General features: G+C 44.4%; 5 protein-coding genes across 5 annotated transcripts; 3 read left to right on the top strand and 2 right to left on the bottom strand.

The window, feature by feature from the left end:
* Positions 1-415: 415 nt before the first annotated feature.
* On the bottom strand, positions 416-2,309 carry bloc1s2 (biogenesis of lysosomal organelles complex-1, subunit 2). The gene is made up of 5 exons (XM_085928008.1): positions 2,115-2,309; positions 1,622-1,738; positions 1,386-1,505; positions 1,197-1,301; positions 416-899 (listed from the first exon to the last, which is right to left on the bottom strand). The coding sequence occupies exons 1-5, from the start codon at positions 2,275-2,277 to the stop codon at positions 868-870; spliced, it is 537 nt and encodes a 178-aa protein (XP_085784134.1). The 5' UTR covers positions 2,278-2,309; the 3' UTR covers positions 416-867.
* A 988-nt stretch (positions 2,310-3,297) lies between these two features.
* On the top strand, positions 3,298-5,329 carry LOC147047430 (uncharacterized). Its single transcript, XM_085928512.1, has 7 exons — positions 3,298-3,374; positions 3,684-3,730; positions 3,808-3,915; positions 4,008-4,173; positions 4,264-4,371; positions 4,449-4,548; positions 4,666-5,329. Exons 1-7 carry the CDS (start codon positions 3,351-3,353, stop codon positions 5,166-5,168), a joined length of 1,056 nt encoding a protein of 351 aa, XP_085784638.1. The 5' UTR covers positions 3,298-3,350; the 3' UTR covers positions 5,169-5,329.
* Positions 5,330-5,348: 19 nt separating this feature from the next.
* Positions 5,349-8,785, bottom strand: dhcr24 (24-dehydrocholesterol reductase). The gene is made up of 9 exons (XM_085928510.1): positions 8,365-8,785; positions 7,988-8,143; positions 7,769-7,874; positions 7,304-7,422; positions 6,857-7,120; positions 6,648-6,791; positions 6,065-6,262; positions 5,768-5,946; positions 5,349-5,639 (listed from the first exon to the last, which is right to left on the bottom strand). Exons 1-9 carry the CDS (start codon positions 8,596-8,598, stop codon positions 5,486-5,488), a joined length of 1,554 nt encoding a protein of 517 aa, XP_085784636.1. The 5' UTR covers positions 8,599-8,785; the 3' UTR covers positions 5,349-5,485.
* Positions 8,360-11,825, top strand: LOC147047428 (uncharacterized). Its single transcript, XM_085928522.1, has 2 exons — positions 8,360-10,163; positions 10,654-11,825. Exons 1-2 carry the CDS (start codon positions 9,844-9,846, stop codon positions 10,889-10,891), a joined length of 558 nt encoding a protein of 185 aa, XP_085784648.1. The 5' UTR covers positions 8,360-9,843; the 3' UTR covers positions 10,892-11,825.
* Positions 11,826-12,443: 618 nt separating this feature from the next.
* LOC147047427 (uncharacterized) lies at positions 12,444-14,704 on the top strand. The gene is made up of 2 exons (XM_085928524.1): positions 12,444-12,941; positions 13,935-14,704. The coding sequence occupies exons 1-2, from the start codon at positions 12,682-12,684 to the stop codon at positions 14,122-14,124; spliced, it is 450 nt and encodes a 149-aa protein (XP_085784650.1). The 5' UTR covers positions 12,444-12,681; the 3' UTR covers positions 14,125-14,704.
* The last annotated feature ends 810 nt before the right edge of the window (positions 14,705-15,514 follow it).

Raw genomic sequence — 15,514 nt, 5'->3', positions numbered from 1 at the left:
GAAAGTAGACATGGAAGGATCACAGTGCAACAGTAAATAATGTTACAGTATGAATAATGAGCTCCCTCTGTGTGCCGGGGCCTCAAACGGACTAATGACAGAGACCTGGTTTAGATTAGGCCTTACACAAACACATGCGTGCACACACACACACACACGTTTGCAGTACTTATGTATTCTTCGGTGAGAAACTGTCAAGATCAGTTACGATGATTCGTGTTGTAAGCCACAGAGATAAAACTTTGGGCAAAATAGTTCTAGCTAGCTCTAATTACAGCTAAGATGTTCTTTGATTTACTCTTTGTCAATTAATATCATACAAGAGCTTTCAGGTAGGTTGAGTTCGGTCAACCTGCTCTTAAAAAAAAAAAAAAAAAATGAACTGTAGTAATAGGAAAAAGTCTGTGCAATCAAGTCAGCATTATGGTTTATTTAAAAAAAAAAAAAAACATGTTAAGTATTAGTAAATATTTGACAACATAAAACATTGAGCTCATTAAAAACATTTCAGTTTTAAGAGGAGGTTGGCCTTCAGTAGTCTCGGAACCTGCTTCATTCTACCGTTTCTCTAAATTCGGGACAAGTGCAGATCGTGATCCTGTGCTAAGCATTCCACCAGGATGAGGCTGTTGCTTTTTGAAGAAAGTACAAACTCACTGTTGTACAACATTTGCTGTGTCACTGCGTGTTCAAATCTAAGGCTAAAACACTGCCAGCCTTGAGCTGCTGCTGCTGCTGCTGCTGCTTCCTCAGTCAGCCGTTCTCTAGGTGTGCGTCCTCCTGGCCTTGCCGTGCACGTACCGGACATCAAGTGTGATTAGATCAGGTGACAGAAGGAAAAGCTACGTGTTTGTGGTGTGTCTGCCTTCATCGCTTCTCCAGTTTTTTGAATCTGGCCTCTGCAGAGAGAAACAAAAACTTAAGGCGGGTGAGCTGGACAGACAAGTTGATTTGTGGTGTGATATCGCCACCTGCTGAACAACTGAAGAAGCACACTTTGCTTATCTGGCTATTTCTGACCCCAGGGTCACTTTCAAGTGACTGGGAAATTGCCAACAATAGAGGTAGTATTTTTTTTAATGATATTAAATCTATTTTGTTTGATTATTTGTCAGATTTTCATGGAAACATACGTTGGACGTTTTTAAAATAAAATAAAAAATCTCTGAAACCTTAATGCAACATTGGTGTCTTACCTAGTTTTTTGGAATATGCGTCCAGTTTATAGGCGGCTTGTTCCAACGACGACACTTGCTCCTCAATCTGATTTATCTGGTCCAGGTAGGGCTGAAGACTAGCATCTAAGAAAACAAAAAAAAGGTGACTGATTGGAAAGGCGTTGATTATCCCTCAGGAGAGGATGACACATTTTACGCACGACTCACATTTATTGTTGAGATCCTGCAAGTTTCGACTGATGTTGATGCTGATGTCTTTCATCTCCATGTATTTTAGACTAGTCAGCTTGTTCATGTTCTCCAACAGACGATAATCCTCACAAGTGGCTGAAACAAGGACCATGAGAATGTTGACGCAACAAAACGACAAGTGAAGGCAACATGGCTGCGTTCTGGACTGCGAAAGAAAAAATAGAAGACGTGCAAAAATACACGAATGATACCTGTGAGTTCTCCTTGAAGAAAGACAGACATCTTTTCAAACATGTCGGTACACAACGCGTTGATGTCGGGCTCTGTGGGCTCCACGGCTTCTTCTGCTGTTTCCACACCGCCATCGCCTTGAGTTAGCAGATGGAATAGTCAAGTCAAATTTATTTATATAGGCCTTAATTCCAAAAATAGATCTCAAAGGGCTTCACATATTAAACCACAAACATCTGTATTAAACTAAGCTTTTATGTGGTGCACAACATCTTCTGAAATTAAAACTTACTGCTTGTGTCATTTGTCTGCATTTAAAAAAATATTAGACTAAATGCAAAATAATCGATATATATAAGAGCCCAAGGGTCATCCAAGTGGTCTTTGAGGCAACTTGGTACTCACGGGCATCACGTTAGGGGCATCTGCTTTAAACAATATAAAACACTACTACAGTTGTTGTGAGCTATTAGCATTAGCATGCTACGGAAGATGGAACGGTTAGTCGCTTACTTGTCATGTTTTTTTTAACCGCTGGCAGCGGTGGTTCCTTCACGTCCTCTGCACTTTCCCCGTAACTGGTTACATTCGCGGTGGCGTTCGGAGGAGCAGAATGGACCCCGGGCGACCTGGAAATGCTGTCCATTGCAGCGGCATCGTCTCCTATGGCAGCCATTTTGTGTCTGTTTTGATTACCCCACCCCCCTCTATCACGTGATTTTGAGACATGTGATTTTCGATATAATTTTTAAAAAAATATTTATTTGAATAAAAATATAATTCCCACAACAATATTTTGATAAAATTGAAGTCCTAATATTAAGAAGAGTATTTGTATCTTTAAGGATAAATACCTCCTTTCATTAAAAAAAAAAAGAAAAATAGCCACCTGGGCGAGTTTGGTGAAAAAAACAAAGTTGGCCGTTGGTCAAAGTCTATAAGAATATATATTTTGGGGAAAAAAAAGAATACATTTCGAAGATAAAACTAATATACATAGGTTTGTGTTGTATGGAATTACGTGTAGCATCAAGTAGGCGACAGTGATTGCCTTTTCTGTCATTCTTTTTCTAGTTTATACCATTTGGTCCTTGCAAAAGTTAAAAAGCATTACAAAGTAAACGCAAATTTTTAATTTTACTGACATAATTCAATTTGACACTTCAATTTCATCCTCACAATGTGACGAGCTGTTAACCAGATTTAACATTTCTAGCCTTTCTGATATTACATATACACCTATCAAAAGATGTTTAAAGAGTGCCCTGAATTTATATTTTGAAGTTATTTCGAATATCTAATGTTATGTTTGACTGTTTTAGAAAGTTTGTAACATTCGCCGAAAAATGCGATCACGTCAAGTGCACCCGTCCTGGCTCTGAAAATGGCGACTTTCGAAGGCCCGCCTGCCGTATTGTGATGGACAGGGAACGAACAAATTACTATTTTCATATCTCTTTAGTGGATTTAACAAAAGTGAAAAACATTTTGTCCGAATAGAACGGTGGCCCGGGCCACGTTCAGCCGTTAGATAGCCACCTAGCAGGTTAGCTTAGCTGCTCTTTCATGTTCGATGTGCGTAATATCCGCTGACGTATCAAAGGCAATCTCTGTGTTGTGATTGGCTGATCAGGAGGCCTCTTCTTTTTTTTTTTTTTAATATATATATATATAGTAGACATCGATAATAAGGCCAATCATAACGGCTAGACATCAGACGGAGAGAAGTTAACCAACCCTCATTTCAAGATGATGCCAAATCGTCCAAATGAGGTAGGGAAAAGTTTTAGACGAATAAATTTAATAAGGAAAGTTTTTGCATTAATAACTTTTCTAAAACTTCGTGGAACATGCACAAACTTGAGGACACAATTCGGAACGAAAAACTCAACTCAAAACGAAAACGTTATCAAACCAGATGTTAAATGAGGAATTGCAGCCAGATCTGAATGAAGATTAAAGTATAAAAAAACGTATGCAAACTCTGGATTTTGAGGGGAAACATGCACGGGAACATGACAAAAATCTACTCGTTCCATCTTTCTCATAAAACAATTGGTTAATAACTTTTTTTTCTTGCAGATCTTTGACGCACACGTAGTGTTCGGCCACCTGCTTGATCGAGTGATGTAAGTAACAAATGTAAATCATATCATATTTCTAACGTCAACGTTTTTTGCATCCTAACGTACGTGTTTTTTTGTAGCCTTGGACACTTGTCCAATAACATCCCACCACCACCACCAGGATGTTACTTGCTCCCCCCCACCCCACCACCAACACCTCAAAATGCATCGACACCCAAAAAAGCACGGTAAATCCACAGTGATGATTTTCTGCAAGATGTATTCCTTTGAACGTCCACCCGTTGGAGACATGCATTTGCTTGTGTTTTTGTTTTTCCAGCAGGACTAAAGAAGCCGAGAATTCTTCCAAGCCCTACATTAAAAAACCGCCAAATGCCTTCATGTTGTTTATGAAGGAGCAGCGGCCACATGTGAAAGCTCTAATTGAAAACGCGAGCGGAGAACGAAAAGACAGCGCGTCCGTTAACAAGGTCTTGGGGCAGATGGTAAGTAGGATACGCACGCACGCATTCACGCACGCATGCCCCCCGCCCCCCATCCACGTGCGTACTGACACTTTCTCATTAAATCCACAGTGGAAGTCGCTCACTGAGGACGAGAAGGAAAAATACTTCGTGGAATCCAATCGGCTCAACCAGATCCATGCCATCTTGCACCCGGATTGGTCCTGTCAAGATAACTATGTGAGTTAGAATCCATCGTAATAATTTTTTTTTTAAGTGTTTTTGTGTAAAATGACGTGATTGTATGTTTTGTGCAGGGGAAAAAGAAAAAGAGAGTGTGGTGCAGTCCCAAGAAATCTGAACGGACCAATCATGTCCTCCACCCACATGATGTTCCAATGGGCTATAATAATACAGGTACGTCTCAGAAAATGTTTCTTTGAATTTTTTTGGGGATTGATCATCTGATCGAGCGTGTCGATTCATCGCAGTGTATCTCATCTCGGGAGTAACTGACAATTTTTGTGTTTGCAGTGCGTGTACCTGACATCCCCGCACCGGCCCCGCCCTCTGTCACTTATAGCCACTGTGAGGACTTGACTGGCCACTTGGGGGCGCCCTTCTTGCCATATACCAGCATGTGGCAGGGAGGGCCTACAGTGAACCCTGGCTGCACCATCTCCATGGATTTTCAGTTGCCTCCAACTTACTCCTCATCCCCATCCATCGGTGGCTTGAGTGAGGACAACCTGATGACCTACGGGCTTTTCAAGGAGTTGGAGGAGCTGGAGATGTCCCCTAGCTGCTTTTCATCTTCACCCTCGTGCAGCAGCCTGGATGAGGATGACCTGACCCCCGTCACATTTGAGGATTTTGAGGAGCTGGAGTTGGCCGAGGGGACCTCGGGCTGCTTTTTGAGTTCGCCCTCTGACACCAGCAGCCTTCAAGAGGACGAGGAAGATCTAACCTCTTCCCTTTTTCGGCAGCTGGTCGCGCTGGAGGCGGCCGAGGCGTCCTCAGCCTCCTACCTCATTTAGGGCAGAGACATAATGAATTGATTTTATATATATATATATACATATCTGTTTTATCTGTTTTAATTGGAGTTTAAATGATTTTTATTCTGTGTGAATTTACCTCAAACACAAATGCACTTGATTTTAAGATGTGACCTGTAGATTTTAAAATTTTTATTGATTAAAACACTGTTATAAAAATTGGACCTTGTTATGTATTTTTATAAAAATGTCTGTCAAACATTTTTGAACACGCAGGCACATTATGACTTGAAGGTAGATGATCAACATATGAGACATTTGACGGGGACTCAATCCCAACCTGCGGCCGCAGAAGATCAGTGTCTGGCGGCCTTACAGATTTTGTCGTAAACTTCGGGGAAAGTGTCCTTGCAGCCGAGCTCCTCTCTCAATTTCTGATACAGCTGCCCGTCGAACATCTCCCAGAACTCGTCGCGGTCCATGTAGACGTCGGCGTACAGCATCTGGAACCTGCAAAGTCAACAAAAAAAAAACTTAGAAAAGATATCTGAGTCATTAAGCTAGAAGCAAATGTCGTCAAAGGATTTTGAAATATTTGCGCGGTTAAACTTTACAGCACAAAATCTTGAGCGACCTACCCGTGGACGTCTCGAACAAATTTCTCCAGCCGCTTTGTGGACGCCGTTGCCTCAAAGTGTTTGACTTTGGGCTCGCCGTAGGCCCCGATGTCCACGTACAGTTCCTCCTCGTCACTTTTGGGGTGGACCATGCCCCTCCCGGGTGGTAGGAGGAACGGGCAGAGCCAGAGAGGGTAAACCTGAACACAGAAAATACACTTTTTTGTTTGAAGGGCCTTGCCGAGAGGTGGCTCACATCATCCAAAATCAGTCACGGCATTTTGGCGAAAGGTAAGCGAATCAAAATGTCTTCTCTACCTGGATGTCCTGGTGAAAGCATGTGATGGCAGAGTGCAAGTCCTTCATGGGTACCAGCATGTCCTGGACCACGTGGTGCTGCTCGTACAGACGGCGGATGGTTTCTCCCTGCGTGAGTTTCAGCAGGGAAATCTTGGGCGGAACCATCCAGCCAAAGAGCCAGCGGAACGCCGGGTGGTTGCCGAAGGGAATGATATCCTGGTGGGATGACAATTTCAGCCCGTGACGCACAACTGATGCGTGACCAAAACTGTACACCTCGTCCCCAACCGTAATACTATCGAGCGCAATTTTAAATGATTTCAGGGACGTCAAAAGAAGCGAGAGGAAAATTACAATCAGCATCAAGAAGAAGCAGATATGGTCTCGTGATTTCGTCGAGTCAGCCCGTCCCGTGACATCGCTTTCAGTGCGTCCGCAGATGGCCACGTGTCAGAGCAGCACGATGCATAATTAAACACGCCATTAAGTGGCTGCACCAAACTAATGGAGTCTCATTTCGGTCTCTGAAAAATAATCCCAATGGCAATATTGAGTGTGATAAGATGATTTTTCCCCCCAAAAAATAGTTCAGGTTTGTTACCTGGAGCTCCCAGAAGATGCTGCGTGTGTGTCTGTGGTAGTATTGTCTGAGGGGGATGTACTCCACGCCATCCTTGCCGCCCATCAGGTAGCCCTCCACGTGTTTGAAGAACCACGGTTTGAAGTGCAGCCCGATTCTGTTGATCTGAACGGAAACAACGCAAAGATTTATCATATAATTATTTATTTTGATATTTAAAAAAATCCCACCTTGTCGGGCTCGGCGTCCTCGCTCATGCTGCCCGTCATGATGACGGCGGAGTCCAGCGTGTACTGGATGCCCTCCACAAAAGTGTTGCGCTTGTCTCGCGACGCCTCGGCGAAGCGACGGCAAATGTTGTCGAGGCCTCGCACCGGCTCGTAGCGCAGCTTCACCCACGGCTTGGCGGGCACGATTTTGATCTCAGCCGCCACCAGGAATCCAAGAGTGCCGCAGGACCACGGCACGGCGTGGAAGAGGTCCGTGTTCTCCTCCTAGTGGTCAAAACAGTAGAGTTGAATTTTTCAAAAGAGGATGCTATATGAAGTAGCTATTTAATTAGCTAGCTAGCTAATAACTTTTCTTTTTTTTCCGTGGACGTATGAGAAAGTTCAAAATAATCAATTACCTTGCCAGGCAGAAAATCTAGTCTGGATTGTTTTCTACCTGTGCCTCACCTCACTGCAGCGCACGAAGCTGCCGTCAGCCAGCACCAGCTCGTAGGCCACGCAGATGTGCTGGAAGAGGCCGTGAATGTGAGAGGACGACTCGATGCCGGTGCCCATCACCAAACCACCTGAGACAGATGAGAGGGAGGTAGTGTGATTTCATTTCTGGCAGCACAACAACAGATGCCGCTCGCCGTCAGGGTAAACGAATGCGCCTGATGGGAAAACATTAGGCCGCGTTGATGTGCAGTTTATGGCATCAGGAAATCTATTATGAAACACGATCCCCGGGCGCCTCCAGCTCGGGGGCCATTTCCGCCGTGTTTTTTTTTTTTTTTATCTGCGCAGCTCCAGCGTCGTTCCTCTAATAGTATTAGGAACGAGGCCAAACAGGAAGCGGTGATGGATGTTGGACCGAAGCCCCCTTCCGCCATCACAGCTCCTCCTACTCTGCGAGATACGAATGCGACGTACCCACGGTGAGGTCATCCAGCTCAGGGAGCACAGGTAGAGTCCAGCCAATGGAGGTGAGGAGTGCCGTCACCTGACCCATGTTGGCCAAGGGCTCCACTCGCACCACCTGAACACCAAAAAAGACAAAAAGACCAACTTCAAAATCAGGGAATGGCCTCCAAAAATCCTAGGGGGACAAGAATTTGCAATCAGCGGAATGTGGCTGAGTCTTCTACTCACCTGCTTTTGGGTGTCCACCTCCAGGATGTCCATCATATTGATGGTGATGTTCCTGTGGGTCTTCTTGTACTTGCCCACCCGCAAGGACACCGTGAGCCAGCCGGGTCGGCCAGTACACATGAAGCCCTTGCTGCCTTCCTTCCTCCACTCTCGCACCTAAAAATGGGTCAAAGTAGCTGAGGGTTGGTTAAGTTGGTCAGCCAACTTGTTTTTTTTACCTTTCTTCACAAAGGCCCATGAAATCAAAACAAGATGCCACCCGATCACTAATTTTATATTAGACTTTCTTTTGGGCTTAACACAAAAACAATTTTCCATAGGTACACCTTGGATCAAGTCTTGCCCTCATCCTCTGCGCATGCGCCAGGTTTGCTCACCTGTCTCTGGATGTCACGCACGCGTTGTTCGTGCAGTTTGGGCGCCGAGCACATCTTGAAGATGAGCCATGCTCGAACATAGAAGTACACGTCGAAAACGACAGACAGAGGCAGCAAAAACAAGCAGACGAATATCCAACGCTGGTGAACTAGCACATAGTCGACACCTTTCACTTGGACCCACAGGAGGAGCAGAAGAAGCGCCGTAAAACCGAGGTAGAGCAGAGACTCCATCTTGTATGCTCAAGAGGAAGCCGAGTCGTGCCGTAAAAAAAACGCTCTTTGACACACAAAGTTAATCTTATCACACAAAAGTTATCATACTTTCCACGGAGATTGGTTTGTTAAAGTGCCAAATGCCTGCGCCGGTCACCCTACACCAGTGATAGGAGATTGGTGCTTGCTGGATGTTAAGCCACGCCTACCAGAAAACACCCATTGGAGGATTACCCCGTAAAGGCGGGATGAAGCGTAAATGCCTTGCTACGATTGGTCAAGCGTGGGAGTGGCACATTGTTCTTTGGCACACTCGACCAATCGCAGTGCAGGGAATTGGTCACACCATCCCACCCTCAAAGCTACAGTGTGCCAAAATCATCTTTATCGTGTTGATTAAAAAAAAAAAAATCAAAGTAATGTGCGTCCCAAACATACATTTTATTAAACGAATTTTTTTTATGGGTGTTATTTCTATACATCATTTTAATAATATAATTAAATATTTATTTATATAACAAATCCCCTGAGTGTGAGAAATAGCTTGGACGCCTGGAAACTGAAACAATATTTCCATTTGTGTGACATTATTGTAAATGATCAAAAATTTTATCCACACATTCACATATCTAACCATTGTTTTTCACAAGAGGCTTTGTTTGTGTAATCCTAATGGCCCATCATCATTGGGATTGTTACCACACATGCTCTTATTTCTGTAATTGATGTCACATGCATAAACCCAGTTTCCATGTCATCATTTTCCTGGACACACACACACACACACACACACACACACACACACACACACACACACACACACACACACACACACACACACACACACACACACACACACACACACACACACACACACACACACACACACACAAACTAAAGTGGTAGGCTTCAGACACATTAGACAGAAGAGGGTGGGGCGCCAGTAAAGATTTCTTAATGGGCTCTTCAGTCTTCTCGTCCATCTGCTGTGATGACAAACACGCAGCTTGTCCACATCAGCCTGCTCTGCAAACAAGTCCTTCATTTAGCCTCCAAAAAATCCCTTCCAGCACCTTCACCCAAAACTGGAGCCTCACTTCTTTCCGCACTTTCCGCTCCCGGGGGATGAAAAAGTGAGTTTTTCTGGATTATTTGAAGGAATACGTGAATGTCTGATCACCTTCCGTGCGCATGGGGCTCTCCATCCCGTCCGGACCCGAGTGACGCTATCCGTTCGGCCTTGGCGCCGACCTCGCCGTGGAGATGATGCCGTCCCTGCACCATGGAGCCATCTTCATCGGTGCCTTCCTCATCGTGACGGGCGGCTCCACCGCCTTCCTGGCGTCGTCGCAGAGCCGCCTACAGCCCTTCTCCCTGTGCTGTGTGGTGCTGGGGGTGGTCATGCTCATCTTGGGGCTCTTCTGGGCCATGAACAGCAAGAGCACCTCCAACTACAACCAGCAGGAGTTCGATCCCGATTGCCCTCACTACCCTTACAATGAGTACGCTGGTTACAGCAGCCATGCCCTCTTTGTGCACGACGCCAGTCGCTTCCCAGAGTCCCAGTCGGTGTTTATGCCAGGGTGAGTTTCGTAAAGTATATATTTTTTTAATTTCCTCGCACACTGAAGGACTTAAAAAAAAATAAAAGGTAGTTGCTTTAGGCAAATCCACAAGTGTCAAATTCAAACGTCTTATTATGTACAGCACTTTATCGACATAAAAATAGAAAACTGTTCAGTAATTGTAAACGTTTGTCTGTCCAAGAATTATCTGCTGTTAATAACTTTCTGGGTTGCGTACAAAGTAGACTCATTTGGTGTGACAGAGCTGCCTACTTGGCGGCCATGTTGGTAGGGGCAACACGGCCCTTCTTTATATCCAATCATAATGGAGGTGAAAAAAAGAAACGTATTTACAGTACATCGAGGCTCTTTAAAGCATCAGTCAAATAAGTTTGGATGAACTTTCAAACATTTTTTTTCTCCCCAATAATTTTGTACCGATATCCGAACCTCAGAATGACGAGGCCCTTAAAGAAGATAATGAAGCATTTGTTCTGTTCCCGAGCAGGACTCTGGATTGCCAACGACATGGCACTCGCAGCGAGGACTTTGACTACCCCCCAATGGATCACGGTGGCTTCAGCCCGTCACCGCATCCTCCCCCCTGGCTAGGACCTCCGCCTCCCTACGAGGTGGCCATCAAAACCACGTGCAGCTCCACGCACCTGCGCCGCGCCTACTCTGACACGCACCTGGCCGCCGAGCCATTGTTCGGACGTTCCAGAGAGATTAGCTTTGAGGTTTAAATGCCACATCCAACACATCCTACCACGCTTATCCTCAGTAGGGTGATGTCACGGTTGATGGAGCCTAGCCCGGATGACTTTGGGTGGAGGCTCGGACAGCTTGCCAGGCAAGACCTGGGAACATAAACAAACACTCACACCTATGCACAATTTAATAGTCTTCAATGAACATAATATGCATGTTTTTGGAGACATAGAGTGAATGTAAAAAAAAAAAGATTGACAAACATTGACACATGCCAGAAATGAGAAACCAGATCAAATCCAAATGTTTTCAGACAAATAATGTAACTCAATACAGTACAACTCAATTGAAATTGTTCATATCTGTTAAAAAAAAAAAGGAATGAAAATAAATGATTGAACTAATGGGGTTGCAAATGTGTGCACACCCTTGTAGCTAGGATGTGGCTTCGCTCAGAAAAAAACAATCACATTGAAACTCATTTTAAATGGGAGTCAGCACACATCTGTCACCATTAAAAGTGCCTCAGATTGACTCCAGATACACTTCGGCTGCTTTAGTAGGATTTTCCTGCCTTTATTTTGCTTTCACGCTGAAGGTTCTGTGCTAAGATAATTTTTGGAGCTGTTCATAAAATACAAAGGCGGTGCACTCAGGTCCAGTTGAAGAAAAACAGCTCCTGTTCATGATTGTGCCACACACTATATATTTTATTTAAAAAAATCTTTTGGGGTATTTGTTTGTAGTCATATATGTCTATTTATTTATACATTCAAAAAATCATTAAGAATGACCATCAGATTTTAGGATTTTGGTGAGACTTTGAATATAGATGATGCATTAATTTTTTTTGGTTGACATAACGATCCCTCCATATGCATGTTTTTAAGGGTTCATCATGCAAGAGATTTTCAACACAGTTTGTTTGTCTATGAGTGTGTGTGAATATATTCATATCAACTGAATAAAAAAGTGATTAATGGCACAACTGGACTGTACAGACTGTTGGTTGTCTTATTTTTACACTTCTGGTTAAAATACGAGACTATTACTGTACACTACACTTTTTATTCAAACAAAAATAGACTATTAATTCCCTATTTCAGAACCTTCAAATTCCATTCCTGCAAATAGTCACGCTGGTGGATTTCTGTCAGCCCACCATTCGGGCCTGTCACAATTGCGCCCTCGCGTGGTTGCTTTCAAGTATTGCAATTAAAGACAACTATTTGCTTCAACATCTGGAGACGAGAGAAAAAAAGTGTAATAGCTTATTATTCCTCTCCGTGCCATTACTTTGTGTAATGTATTTATATTTCATTCAAGATCACTTTTTTTCATTCAGTATCCTCCCAAATGAATCAATTTAGCCTTCGTGTGCGATTTCTGCATTCTCGACTTTTGGAGTTTCTATTTGCAAACATTGTTTACGTCAGCCCAAAATGTGCACCAAACGTGCATGGCCCTGTCCAGCCCAACCGAATCTCGTCACAGAAAAACCCCTCCTCGTGTACCCCCCCCCCCCCCCCCTCTCCCCCCCTTCCTACACACGCACACACTTCCTCTCTCCTGCAGCCCCAAAGCAGAGTAACCGAGTTCCCCGGTTACCGCGTCTCTCCTCCACCGCAAACCCGGATATGCTTTCTCTCCACGCGGCAACGCCCGGGATCGTCACCCCCTAAGCAGCAGCAGGAGGGAGGGTCTTCCAAGGAGACGGCATGGAAGTGTTTTTACCTCGACGAGATGCCTGAACAAGCACACGCGTCTTTGCAGCAAGCTGGCTGAGGACTCCCGAAGGAAGGCGAGGAGGAGCGGGACGGCGGCGATGCCGCTGCCCCAGGGCGCGCTGCTCCTCCTGGGCGTGCTGCTGATGGGGGCCGGTGGGTTGGTAGCCCTGTGCGCGCCTCTGCCCAGCTTTTCGGCGCCCGTCTTGGGGCTCTTCCTAGGAATGGGGGGCGTGGGCCTGCTGGTGAGTGGACTGTGCATGGCCATGAAGAACCTGCAGGCGGCGGTGCCTGGACACTTCTTGCTGCACCCGCGGACGGGCACACGCTTCAGCCCGCAACAGTCGCTGGCCATCCAAAGGTAGAAAGACGAATCATCAACCATGACGGCACAACTAATGACGGGTGGCAAAAGTCAGATTTCTCCTCTGGCAGGCTCGAACAACCAAAAATTATAATTATCAGCAAATTTAGAAAAGTAAGTGAAAACTAATTTTCCAAATGATAAAGAATACATCTGATTATGATGACTTCATTGGTCTACATGTGTTGCGCCACCAATTGTAAAATTGTCCGTATAGATGGCTACCCGTTAGTATGTTTTGCTGGACTCAGTCTTTTATTTAGCATTTAGAGAAAAACTTTCCATTAAAAAGAACAAATACTGTCATATAAAATTACAGTTGCTACTGAGTGGAAATTCTCCATTTTCAGTGATAGTAATACTTATTGATTACATTGACTTGGTGTCCCTGCATGCAGTGAGTGCGCGTGCATGTGTATTGTGCGCACGCGCTGCAAAGACATTGACGCTTTAACATCAGTCATCTAATAATATCTTAAAGGGCAGCACAAATACCTCTGACAAAGCTCCTGTAAGCAAACACTAAACAGACCTCATCCATTATTTACCCTGCTTTCATCGAGAACTGAATTCCTGAGAAGGTGAAGTTCCCATTAAAAATACAACACTTTTGTATTGACTCGGAATTCCTAAAGCGTTTATTTGTTGACTCGACATCGAGTTAGGAACGGAATTTTTTAGTGACAAATCAATTATTTGAGGAAAAGTATATTTGCATGGCATTGGTTGTATTTATGTTGTAGTCGTCATTACGCGAGGGTTAGTTTGGAGTTTGTCACGCAAGTGACGTGCTTTGGGGCTTTAGGAAGATGACAGTGAGAATAAGAAGGCGGCAGTTTTACGGCTTGATTATCCACGATACTCTCCGATGGTGTTGTCTGTGCTCAAACACTTTAAACAAGATGTGCTCTGCATTGTGTTAAACCCTTCACACCATTGAGAGCATTGTTTGGAAAATTTCAAATGCTTGTCATATCTTCCCCTCTTCAGGAGGTTGGACCGAATCCGACGCGAGATGTCAACAGATTCTGTCAGCGGTGGGCCGGACCCGGGACCGGCCTTGGAACCATCTCCGGAACCGGCGCTCCCGTGTACCCCGCCCCCCTGGACCATGGAACCTCCACCGTCCTACGACACAGTGATGAAGATCCAAGAGCACGGCGGCGGCGATCAGCTTTAACGTCCTGGCTACAATGACTTTCCTAAAGTCCAAACTGTCAACTTGATTGGCTTGCTTGAATTTACGTGACCAACTACTGTGGCTACATAGCATTTCCTGTTTGAACTAAGCATTCCCTAAACACTAAGTGCCTTCATCTGAAAAAAAGAGCATCATTCAAAAGAAAAAAAAAAAAAATCAAATTATTCACATTTTCTTTTTCCACAGAAGCCTGGATTGGATTGGAGATGATCTGTGTATCACTATGGTGAAATCTGGCCTCTGTGCTATGTAAAAATAATTTGAGACAGCATCCTCAAAGCATCCAATCAGATCGCTCGACTGTTATTCGCCACGCTACTGACGGCCACTAGGGGGCAGCTTTGCATGGTATCTGCAGATTCCTTGATTGACTCAATTTGTTGATGTTTTGGTGACAATTTTGACACACTTTTGTTATATAAAACCTTCTCCATGTATTTGTGGGTGCTGATCTTTTTTTTGTTTTCTTTATTTGACTGTTATTAATTCCAACCTAAGGCACAACATTACACTGAAAAGAGCTCTAAAAACTAATTCAATGAAAAAAAGAAAAGTCAAATAAAAAATAATAGAAAATCCATACGTGTTGTAAGACTGAGCCCAAGGTGACCTATCACAAGCCAACCCTCCCGGCCTCGCTTGTCTTTGGGCTTTAATAGGCAGCAGAGTGGAACCTTGACCGCCTTCCTCTTTCTCCTCACACACACACACACCATCTCACCTTCAAGCTTGAGTGTCATGGTGGAAGGGAAGCCATACCGCTACGGGTTGATTATTGCCGGCTGGTGCGTGGTAGCTTTGGGCCTCTTCATCATGACCAGGGAGAGACCTCAAGTCTACGCCACCATGTGTGCCCTGGGCGGCGCCATGGTTCTGGTCGGGACCACGTGGAGCCTGTGCCAGTGTTACCCTAAGGTTGGTCTCCTTGAAAATACAAGTCTGTTATTGTTGACACTAATGTGTGGATTATTAGATTGTTCTAGCTCCCGGGATGTGGAATGAGAACCTGGAGGAAGTAGCACGTCTTGATCAACATGAGAGGTACACACACGCTTATGCATATATCAACATTATTTGCAGTATTTCTTAATGTACATATAGTATTGGAGTTGTCATTGGTGTGATTTTATTTTTTGCTGGAAGGGCCGCAGAGGTACCCTTAAAGAGGCACAGCAGCTGCCCGGCGCTACATCTGCTCTGACGTCATGGGCAATCTAGAGAACAAAACTGGAAAAACTGCAAATTAAAAAAAAACAAAAAAAAAAACAACAACAGATGTTTACACATAGCTTGTGCATTCCAGTTTATTTTATATCAAATACCCCCCCCTCCCTCCCTCCCCCCCAATCAAACTCTTGTCGTACAAATT

The sequence above is a fragment of the Syngnathus leptorhynchus genome, chromosome 13 (assembly GCF_054491065.1).
Source record: "Syngnathus leptorhynchus isolate UIUO chromosome 13, UIUO_Slep, whole genome shotgun sequence".
Classification (NCBI taxonomy): domain Eukaryota; kingdom Metazoa; phylum Chordata; class Actinopteri; order Syngnathiformes; family Syngnathidae; genus Syngnathus; species Syngnathus leptorhynchus.
Note: the sequence above shows the minus strand (reverse complement) of the source record. Positions and strands in the feature narration are given on the sequence as shown.